This window comes from Vitis vinifera, chromosome 17 (assembly GCF_030704535.1).
Source record: "Vitis vinifera cultivar Pinot Noir 40024 chromosome 17, ASM3070453v1".
NCBI classification, from domain to species: Eukaryota; Viridiplantae; Streptophyta; class Magnoliopsida; order Vitales; family Vitaceae; genus Vitis; species Vitis vinifera.
Window position 1 is genome coordinate 6903583 of NC_081821.1, and position 12154 is coordinate 6915736.

The 12154-nt window shown below is 36.1% G+C and overlaps 1 protein-coding gene across 1 annotated transcript in view; it reads right to left on the reverse strand.

Moving 5' to 3' along the window:
- LOC100243300 (PH, RCC1 and FYVE domains-containing protein 1) overlaps window positions 1-12154 on the reverse strand; it is a 44210-nt gene that overhangs the window by 2826 nt on the left and 29230 nt on the right. The window contains 4 exon segments of the mRNA XM_019226592.2: window positions 3996-4140; window positions 5732-6588; window positions 6591-7839; window positions 7957-8142. Coding sequence (XP_019082137.1) covers window positions 4018-4140; window positions 5732-6588; window positions 6591-7839; window positions 7957-8142 — 2415 coding nt within the window. The 3' untranslated portion in view covers window positions 3996-4017.

Sequence of the window (12154 nt, forward strand, 5' to 3'; positions counted from 1 at the left end):
ATGGAGGGAATGAGTATTTCATTGCCTTCACTGATGATTACTTTAGCTATGGTTATGTTTACCTTATGCATAGAAAATCCAATGCTTTAGATAAATTTGAGGAATTTAAAGTGGAATCAGAGAAACAATTAGGTAAATACCTCAAGGCACTTTGATTTGATTGAGGTGGAGGGTAAGCGTCAAGTGAGTTTGATTCTTTCTTGAAGGAGCATAGGATTATATCCCAGTTGAGTGCTCCTAGAACTCCACAACAAAATGGAGTGGTGGAAAAAAAAAATCGAACTCTTATGGACATTATGAGATCTATGATGAGCTTATCAACAATCCTTACATTCTTTTGGGGATATGCCTTGGAAAATGTAGGATACCTTCTAAACCTAGTTTCATCTAAACTCTTTACTCTTATGGAAATGCGGACAAGTCATAAGTTTGGTTAAAACCACGTTCGGATGAGGCTGTCCAGCACACGTGTTGAAGCCAAAGATAGACACATTGGAATCAAAGTCAGAAATTTGTCAATTTGTTGGATACCCAAAAGGAACAAAGGGTTATTACTTTTATAGTCAGGTTGACTAAAAGATGTTTGTCAATACAAATATCATATTTTTGGAAGATGACTATATGATGAATAATAAGTCTAGGAGTGAGGTTGATTGGAGAGTGCTAAATAAGACTCCCACAATAGCACAAAATACTATAGATCTAGTACCAACCCATCCCATTTCTAGTACATAGTGTCTCGTCATAGTGGGAGAGTTGTTATATAACCAAACCAATTCATGTATTTGGGAGAGTCTTTTGAGACAACTTTAGAGGAACATGAGATTGATAACACGAATTGTAATGAAGCAATCGGCAATGTAGATGCACATCTTTAGTAATGAGCTATGGAGACAAAGTTAGAATCTATGTATGCTAACAAAGTTTGGGAGCTTGTAGAAGCACTTAAAGGGACAAAAACCATAGGGTGCAAGTGGGTCCACAAGAGGAAGAGAAAAGCATATGGAAAGGTTGAGACATTTAAAGCTAAGCTTGTGGTGAAGGATTATAGTCAGAAACCTGGTTTCAACTATGAGGAGACCTTCTCACTGATAACTATGCTCAAGTCCATCAGAATACTCTTATCTATTGTGGCACACCTCGATTATGAGATATGGCAAATGGATGTCGAGACTGCATTCTTGAATGACAATCTTGATAAGAGAATCTATATGATGCAACTAGACGGATTCATAGAAAAGGGCCAAGGGCCAAGAGCATATGGTATGCAAGCAACATAAATATTAAAACAAGCATCATGCTTATAGAACAAATGTTTAGATCAGGCAATCAAGACGTTTGGCTTTGAGCATTTGTAGGATCAGGCAATCACCATTGTTATAGTAATTGACAATGCCTTCTCACAACTACTTCATTGGGTTTGACAAAACTCATTTGTAGGTTTAGTACATACTAATGTCTAAACCATTTTTTTTTCTATGTTTCTCCTTATTGTCTCAGACCACATTCAATAAATGCAATTTTAATTGCTACTCCTTTAAAACTGTATTTTATGGAATGTGGCTTTTGTTCCCTTGGAAATTGCATTCCCCAAATGAGGTTTTTGTTTGCAGACAGAACTAGGGGAAAAATGTGACTGAATGTGCATCAGATTTTTTTTTTCTACTCTTTTCCAAAACCATTTTAGTTGAAAACTTTGTAAAAAGGCTGTGTGGTTCACGATGTTTGTGGTAGCAGAGATGACCTGATGTGCCAAATGACAAAGAAGAACAGCAGTTCACTTGTGAGGGTGAACAGATCTATGACTATGCACATGCTAGGACTTGAGCTGGACCTACAAGTGTCAAAGTAGACAGCCTACAGGTGGAGCTGATTGCTAACCACATGGTAAAGACTTGTCACAATTAAGCCTATAATGATGATTGCTGACTTAGACAAAAAATTATCCCCTGTGCTACCTTATAAGGCCATTAGTTAGACAATCAAATGCTTCGGAAAGTGCAAGAAAGTGATTCTTTTCTGAGGACCACCTAAGGGAAACTTGATCCCAAGGATGAACTTTCTTGATTCTTATTAATGAACAAAAAAACCTAGGCAGCCCAATCTCTAATACCAAATAATATGTAATGTCAAAACAGGCCAAACTCTAATACCAATTGGCATAGGAGTGCCAATGAAGCCTTGAGCTTTTGTACCAAATCTGGTGTTGGATGTGTAATAGATATAAATTTCTGATGCCAATGCAATGCCAGGTTAAACTGCTCCTTATGAGCTCAATTGACAAGTTTCCAAATGGAAAATAAAGGAAGATTTGTATTTATCTCCATCCGTTCTAGATGTGAGAGTCTGGTCTTTATCTTCATCAAGATTATTTGCAGCAAAGTCGTTCTTTTTAGTCTTGTCCAATTTCTCTTATCCAGATCCATTCTTTCCAACTAATTTTGTTTGAAAATCTAAAGTCCCATCTAAGGTCAAGACCTTTGCTTGGTTAGTGACACACAAGAAGGTAAACACCAATGACATGCTACAATTAAAAAGATCCTACAAAGCCCTTAGTCCTGATGTTTGTTTGTTGTGTATGGAGAGTAGAGAAATGGTAGATCATTTTTTCTTATTGTCCATTGACTTAAGGGTTATGGCCCAAACTATTCTAATTGGCTAATTTGGACTGGTTCCTCCTAGGAGTATCTATAACATGATGACCATCTCATACAAAGGATTGGGAAGCTCCATTAGAGGTAAGGTTCTTTGGCAAACCACTTGTCTCATTTTGATTTGGATTGTGTAGCAAGAAAGAAATGCTAGGATTTTTTAGGACAAGGTGAGGACCTCAAAGGCTTTTTGGGAGATCATTCATTTCTTTGCCTCCTTTTAGGCCTCTCACACCACAACATTTAAGGGCATTCCCCTTAATGTGGTTCAACTTGATTGGTTTTTGGTGTGTAGTTCACAAGGTCTGATTTGTTTTTGTATATTCCCATTTGGTACTTTACTATTGTATAGGTTTACTTACTACTTTGGAGGTTCCAACATACCTTCTATTTAGTTCTTTGGTTTTGGGGAGAAGTCCCCATCCTTCTTTTGTACTTCTTGATGCTTAATTTAATACATTCTTGTTTTTGATAAAATAAATAAATAAATAGAAGACATGGAACGAAGAAAGCAGAAAGGGCAAAAGCAAACTTGCATAATCTCATCATAGCTCTTCTATTTGGGTGGAGGAGGCTCACCACCAAAACTGAAAAATTGAAAAATTCTTGTTGCCAAGAAAAAAGTTTCACTTCTCACATTATAGAGTTTTCTCTCCTAGAAGAAGATATCACATGTATTTTCCTTCCTAATTGCACCTAGATCTTTGGTTCTTGCAGCTTAAGAGGATTATACCCAAAGCATATTCTTGAATATGATTTTTGGTTTGCATTAACTCCTGAGGTCTAGCACAGGTGGCAATGAGCGGGGGCTGAGTGAGGAAGGGAAGATTCCATGTTTGACACCATGCACGAAAAATAATTTACCTATAAAATGAAATGGCTCTTGTTCACATCCATTATCCATTGGGCCAATTACAAGATAGTTCTTTGTTTGCATTCGCTATCCATTGGGCCAACAAAAAGATGACATTGAAAGAAAAGGGATGGACTTCAGATAGTTCCAGTCCTACATCAACCTGTATAGAACTGGATCTGATTCCAAATTGAATATGACAGCATGGATGTTCTCAGTTATGAATGTGTCATGGAAAGATTAATTACGCTCTTAGTATTGGGAACTCCCTTTCCTAGTTCTACTCTCATCCTGATGGTAATCTGGTTGAGATTTTCTAGTTCCAAATGTTAAATGTGCTTTATCATCCTATGCCTTGAAGATGCACAAATAGAAAAGCAATAGTCAAATTCAATCAAATCCATGGATGGGACTCATAAGAAAAGTCTACTGAGAAGAAGATAGTGGAGGACAGGCAACGATACAAGTATTCCACTAAGAAAGTCTCTAACCTGGGTAAGAGATTAGATCATCTCATTTGCAGCCTTGTTTTTTCCCCGCTTCCTTCCCTGCTGTTGCAGTCAACTCTTTCAACTGCCTTGAAGTTTTTTCAAGTTCTTCTTCCAAAAATTGGGATTTCTGAGTAAGATCCTCCACCTACATGCATTAGTAACACACTATATCACAATTCATTGAAGATATTGTTTATTTTATTTCTTTCATTTGACTGAAGGAAACATATTTAAAATGAACTATGAGATATACCCTGGCAAGATTTTTAATGTAATCACAGAATTATGTGAGGGCTATTATTAGTCCATGGGTACATCTGCAGCAGAATAAAGCTTTTGATTTGACAGTACTTTGAACATACCATAGCTTCAAGATAAGATCCCTAACATCCATTATCAATTAAGTATGATCACCAATTCAATTAGTAGGAAAAAAAATCCCATTTGAGGATGTTAGAGAAGAATCTCAAGGATTAAGAACTCTTTAAGGAGATTATATAGGTGGTGCCGATATCTAATTAAGTGGTAATTATCAATGTGGCTCAAGGATTTTGTCATCTTTGCTATGTGGAGTGTGTTGCAGTGGTATAAGCCTATAAGTTTGAACAAATGACTCGAATATATATTGAACTCAACAGTATCCAAATGCCTAAACTTGAGCATTCTCTAAAAGGGCAACCAATGTAAGAACATGAAGTCAGAGGATGCTTCCATCTTTACCATTGCTTACATAACTAAGTTTAAATTACAAATTATAAAAACACCAGAGCAGTCCAGTGATCTTCAGCTAAAGACTAACAGGGGATCAAGATTAGATGATCATCTGAGAGAAGCAACTGTCACACTTACTCTTAGAGGCTACAAAAGGTGAGAGAAGGGTAAAAAGTCAGTTCACATACACATCACTGAAGCGAGTTAATTTCTTTTCAATGCATTGTTAAGAAGACATGATTGTCAAAGGTGCTGCCAAGACTCCAAGAACAAACAAGAGAAGAGACTTGTAAATTTCATCAAAAGTGGCAAGTATTCATCATTTTATTAAGTTTTACTAAGGGGCAGATTGAAGAAAATGCCTAGATAAGTGAAGCATTAAATTGTTGGATTCTATCGATGATAACATGGTCAATGATTATAATGAGCATAAGCTTTTCGCAACAAAGTGACAAGCGATCAATTAAAGCGAACTAGAGTGGGCTTCTTATTTTCAGTGGGGTAATACAATAACATTCATTAATGGCCTGGGGCTACATAATCTTGTCTATAAATAGGTGGTTTTGGCACCTATTCTCACGCTAAAGAAAATCCAGCAATAGAGAGTTTCACTGAGAGAGAGAGAGAGAGAGGGAGAGAGAGTGAACAGGCTTCTTATTTTCAGTTGGGCCCATAAAATAACATTCATTAAAGGCCCAGGACCACATGAGCTTGTTTATAAATAGGTGACTTTGGCACCTATGATTGCTAAATTAAGGAAATTTGGCCTCAGGGCAGGCTAGGGAGGTGGTTTGAGAGAGAGATTCCCGCACCACAGCACCTTTTAAGAAGGTCACTTCCAATAATGTGGATCTAGCTAAGTATCATCTCTAATTGATTTCTAACATTATTGATGTCTGTTGATTAATAACAAGCTTGTTGTTCTTGTGACACAATGGAAAACTGTACTTAATTTGACCTACAAGGCATCCATGCAAATGAGGTTAAACAAATTCAGTCACTTCTACAATTATGGTAAAACTTACCTGTGCCCTTAACAATATTATTTCTTGGAGGAGGCTGTCGTTTGTTTGCTTAGAATGATCAAGGCTGACTTCCAGATTTGAACGAGCAATACGATCCAATGCCAGTGTCATGGAATAAGATGAGGTTGAGTTTCTTGAGACAGGAGAGGTTGCTCGAGAAACCATGCTTGAACCAGGAGAGGTTGCTCGTGAAACTATTCTGGAACCAGGAACAGAAGCAGATGCTTTCTGTGAAGACCCAAACACAGAAGTTGATGTATTTGACGTGCAAAAGCCTTCCCATTGGAAACTTCCATTTAGAGTGGGAACATGACCATTGTTTAATTCTAGCTTTAAGTTGGGCTTGAAATGTTGATTTTCAGCCTGTTTGAAAGAACCAAATGAGGTGAGCCTGGGAAGTCGGCCATGTGGTCTGGAATCCAAAGACTCCTTCTCAGCTACCTCATTAAGATTATGAATTTTAATTCCACTTGCAACTCTTGGCAATGGGAAAAATCCAAATTCCAAGGCCTTCTTTAGTTTAGTGAAGCAATCATCACACACACGATAAGGTTTATTCATATTTGGAGCCAAAGAGGCTTTAAGAGATTTTCTACTGCTGCATGCTTTGCAAAAAGCTAGTCCACAGTTATAACAATTATGACGCTTCCTTCTGAAATTGAATTGATTATGGCAACCAGAACATATGGAACGATCAGCACTACAAAACCATTTATGAAGACATATAGCAGCAGTGAAATTGGAACCACATGCCACACTCTTTACTTGTTTGTCTTTGAGAGCTTCAACAAGTGTAGGAATGTTCCTGTTGTTATTGTCTCCATGTCCTAATTGACCATTTGCTCCCTTACCCCAGTGTAAACCTCCGCTTTTGAACTCAAAACTGCAACATGATGAGAACCACATGCTATCTCTTCAATGAAACTGTTTCTGATTATACCTTCAGTGCAAGAAGGAAGTCCATCAGCACTTTGCGGACTCCCAAGTTGCCCATATTCAACACTCCCCATTGTGTATACTTGTCCTGAATCTGTAAGAGCAGCTGTAATGCTATGGCCACAGGCTACTTGACAAAAAGTCATGTCATCTAATATTGTTACACAAGAAGGAGCTAGTCTAGGCTCTTTATCCCTATGGCCAAGTTGGCCTTTATCTCCATCCCCCCAGGTGAACAACTTACCAGCTGAAGAACTAATAGAAGGTTCTGTGGTAATTTCAACAACTGCAGCAGTGTGCCAAATACCACAGGATGCCCTTATTGTCCGTAGTCCTTTTAAAGTTTCCACTTCTCTAGGAGTGCCTGAGCTATTACGATCTCCATGGCCTAGGGCACCAAAAGTTCCATCTCCAAATGTGAACAACTGACCTGCTGATGTTACAGCAGCGGTATGCCAAGGTCCACAAGAGATAGATGAGACATGCATGCCCTCTATCTGACAACTTACCTTTCTTGGGGTCCAGTGACTGATTCCGCAGCCATGCCCAAGAAGACCAAAATTGTAAATACCATCACCCCACGTATAAAGATCCCCAGACAGGGTTACAGCACAGGTATGGTACTCTCCACATGCTACTAATTCAATGTTTAATCCACTGAGAGCATCAATAAGTTTTGGTTGGGAAACATCAGCTTCTACTCCATGCCCGAGCCTGCCACCATATCCCTCACCCCAGCTAAAGATTGCTCCTTGTTTTGTGACTAACACCGCATGCTTACTGCCACAAGCGATATTTTGTGCATCAAGCATCACTGTTGATTCCAATGCTTTCGGTAAACGTGCATTTCTTCTGGCAAAAGATGAACTTCCAACTCTACATACTCCCCTACTGACTAATGCATCACTAATTGCTTCTCCCTAGATGAAAACATCACCTAAAGCATCAAAATCTTCACGAGAGGATCCCTGGCCAGGCGAACTTACAGCACTCGATAAACTAATGTGAAAAGTATCAACTGCAGAACTGCAGCCATTTGGATCATCTATTCCCCCAACTGATAGCGAGCTCAGGGAACTGGGAACTGATTCTACCCGTGTGAAACCTTTGGTTGCTCCAGTATATGATATAATATCAGAGAATGCTCTTCCCAATCTCTTCTTTCGGGGATGCTGAAAAGGAATCAAAATTGTTTGGACATTTTCCGGATCCTATGACATAACAAGAAGCAAAGAAAATTGAAAGAAAAATGCATCATTAGAGTTTAGTGAGTATCATAGGTTAAATACCTTGGAGATTATGTCACTGCTGTTAGCTGACACAGTCAATGGAGTGTTTCTTCTTATATCAGTATGATGATCTAATGATCCAGAGTCACTCCTTGTTTCATTTATCCAATTGTGATAGTTGCATTGCGAAATCAATGCTCTAAGGGCAACAAACCAGACTTCAGCTTCATCCTTGTCCTTACATATCTGTACATGTTGCAGTCACTAAAGGAAGTCATAATGTACAAATCTCAGACTACTCAAGAATAAGAATATATCCAATGTTCAACAATTAAAACTGTATCATATAAACAGGGGTAAGGTTGAATTGCCTCATAAATCATTATAAGTCCAAAGGTTTCCTGGAAAATTCTCCAAACTGTTGAAACCGTGAAGATATATTCAAAATTTTCCACCAAAAAATAAGGTCATCTTGAAGCTATATGATTTCAACTTGGATACTGTGAAATAATTATAAACAATCACTTAACTCACATATCATACAGTAGGATTAACATCATTCTACCCAGGTACCTAGGGATCCCCCCTATTCATTAAAAGATGTAAAGAACCCTTAGGCCTAAAAATATATTAGTAAATGAATAAAACTTTTGTTGATAGATCTGAGTCAATGGATGAAATAGGCATGCGGTTCTTCTGTTTCTTGGGGAAATTGATCTCTCTCTCTCTCTCTCTCTCTCGCTCTCTCTCCACACACACATGTACAAATGAATGTATATATACACATGTATATTCCTTATTCAAGAAGCCCTAAACCAATGAGCCAAAGACAAGTATATATTTATTCTTTTCCAACCAGTGCTTTTTATATCAATGTAAGAAATCACCTGCTTGCAACTCAACTCATGGGATTTGATCAGGTTTAAGATTCAAAAATCTTAAGATTTGAACAAAAAAAAAAAAAAAATCTGAAATGATGTGCAAACAATATGTTGAAAACATGCAGGCTGATATTTCTCCATGTGTTGATAATATGCAGGATGATATGTAGGCTATAAATATGCAAGCTGATAGTTCTTTCCTAATTATATTATTGTTGCAAATACACAAGCTAATGTGTAGGCTGTAAATTCTCCTACAATGGTCACTAGACTGATTTTATAGTTTACTAGAATAATTTCATACAGCTGTATATATATATATATATCCCTGTTGTAATCTCAATATTTGTACGAATGAAATTTAAATTCCTCCACATGGTATCAAAGCAAGTTAGAATTCTGCTCTAAGTTTTTTTTTTTTTGGTCTATTCTTTGCCAGAATCTGGTGGCCTTCATCTTCCTCTTACTTTGCCTTTATTGTGAAGTCTTTCATTTCTTCTCTTTGAACTATTATGGTATGTGTGAACTATTATGGCTTAAACAACTTGTAGGAGAAATTGGTGTGAAGGAGGAGATGCCAATGAAGATGTATTGCGATAATAAGACAGCCATCAACATATCACACAACCCAGTTCATCATGACCAGACTAAACACGTAGAAGTTGACAAACACTTTATAAAAGAGAAGGTTGAAGACGGTACAATTTGCATGGTTTATGTACCAACAAATAAACAAGTAGCAGATGTACTCACCAAAAGACTATCAAGAAGATCATTCAAGCAGCTAATAAACAAACTGGGTATGTTCAATTTATACAACCCAACTTGAGGGAGAGTGTGGAAGATAATTTGAATAAAATCAAATTATTCTAACTATGGACAGATTCCGTTTTAAATCAGTAGCCAAATAATCAGCAATTATTTGGCTGTTATTTGATTTTTTTTATTTTGACTTTTTTGATTAGGAGATATGATTTTATTATGCCTAGAATTAAGGCTTATTTCACGTCCTGCTATGTATAAATTATAGTTTGTACCTTTATCTTATTTTCAATAAGAATTTGGTGAATGCTAGTTTTTTCTCCTGATCAGTGACACAAGATGGTTTGTGTCATTTATTGATAGTTGTACTAGGATAAACATGGGTTTATCTTCTCAAATACAAATATGATGTTAATTAATTTTTCCTTATTTTTCATAAATGATTTGCAATCAATTTGGAACAAAAGTCCACATTCTTCGCTTAAATAATGGAATGAAATATTTCAATAATGAGTTGATTTTTTATTGTCAAAAGAAGAGAATTATTCAACCACCTTCAAATACTAATACTCTCCAACAAAATATGGTTACTGAGAGGAAAAATAGATATTTGCTTTAGGTTACTAGAACTCTACTTCTCCAAATGAGTGTGCCAAAAACATATTAGGTTGAAGCTATTTTGACAACCACTCATTCAATAAACAAGTTACCCACTATAGTTCTTGGTTTTCAAACTTTGTTGGAATATTTGAGTCATTTTTTCCCTTTATTTAAAAACTTTGGGAATCTTCCACCTAAAGTGTTCGAGTGTGTCTTTTTTATTCATATTCATAGCCAACACCAAATAAAACTTGATCCTAACACTCTTTAAGTGTGTTTTGTTTGGCAACTCATCTATACAAAAGGTTACAGATGTCATCAACCTTTAACAAAAATTATGCCACCATGGATATTAATGTCAATGAAAATCAATCATATTTCTCACATATTTACCTTTAACAGATTCTAATTTTTTCCTCCAAGTCTCCCATTACATCAAGTCATTGCTATATAGGAATAGCCTATTTTATCTCTCATTTCAAAAACTAAACTTGAGCCTATCATTCTAAAGGTGGACTTCTCGTCTAAAGAGCAAGAAAAATGATTTCCACTTAAAGTCTACTCAAGGAAGAAAGAGTCTATCATAGACCCAATGCATGCTCAACCATTGGAACCAGAACCAGGTAATATTGTGTAAAAACTGAGAATAATACAAATGTATATTCAATCGTGTATATTTTACATAATCAGGTCCCTATTTAACATATACACAGAGAGCAAAATATGGAAATATAAAAATCAAACCAAATATTTAGCCTAAATATCAAATCTAATTGGGGCCTCAATCTTCTACCACAATATCCTACAAATCACTCCCCAAATCATATGGGATTTCCCCATATTGATTCTACTTCAGTTGAATCAAATGGTTACAATGATGATTTGTTTCTTCCTATTACACATAGGAAAGGGAAAGGAACATGTACTTAATACCCTATATCCAATTTTGTTTTAATCATAAATTACCTCCTACTTTTAATTCTTATGCCTCTCAATTGTCCACCATAGAAATCCCTAAAAGTGTCAAAAAGGCCATTTGTAATCTGAATTGGAAAGAAGCTATGTTGGAATAAATGAGAGCCTTAAAAATCAATGGAACTTAAGATATAAAAAATTTGCTGAAAATGAAGAAGCTTGTAAATTGTAAATGGATCTTCACAATCAAACATAAAGTTGATGGGTCTTTGGAGAGATAAAGCTAGTTAGTAATCAAAGGGTTCATGTAAACCTATGGAATAAATTACCAAAAAACTTTTCACCTTGGTGGTTAAAATAAATAGCATTAGAATTTGTTGGACAAACAATCTTCTTAAAAGTTTAAGCTTGTAGGATTTTGAACCATAATGTATATCCTCACGGGTAACCACTTTTTTAGCTTACAAATTGGCTTAATAAAGTGGGGAAATAAATATATGGTGAGGTACAAATACATGACCTCTCATCAAATAAGGCTTTGATACTATGTTAGATAACCAATTTGCTTAAAGCTTAAACTTGTAGGATTTGAAACCACAATGTATATCATGTAGTCCAACAAAATTTTAATTTATCTTGCTATTAATCTAAATTGGACCTTTCAGCAATTCAATGTAAACAATGTTTCTTTTCCATGAATAGGTTTGAAGGGAAAATGTGCCAACTCAAAAACTTAATATATGGCCTTAAATAATCTCCTAGAGCTTAGTTTGAAAATTTTATAAAGGTCATGGTAAGGTTTGGACACAGACAAAATAAAGTTGATCATTCACTTTTATTAAACAAGAGTCTCCAAATAAAGTAGTTGTTCTAATCATCTATGTAGACGATATAATTGTGATAGGAAATGACAATGAAATTGAAAATCAAGCAACATTTAGCTTGTGAATTTGAGATCAAGGATTTGGGAAGGTTTAAAGAGGTGGCATATTCAAGAATGGGTATTTGTCTATCATAATGCAAATGATCTCAATCTACTCAAGAAAACAAAAATGTTAGGGTGTAAACCAATGGACAACCCCATTGAGCCAAATCACAAA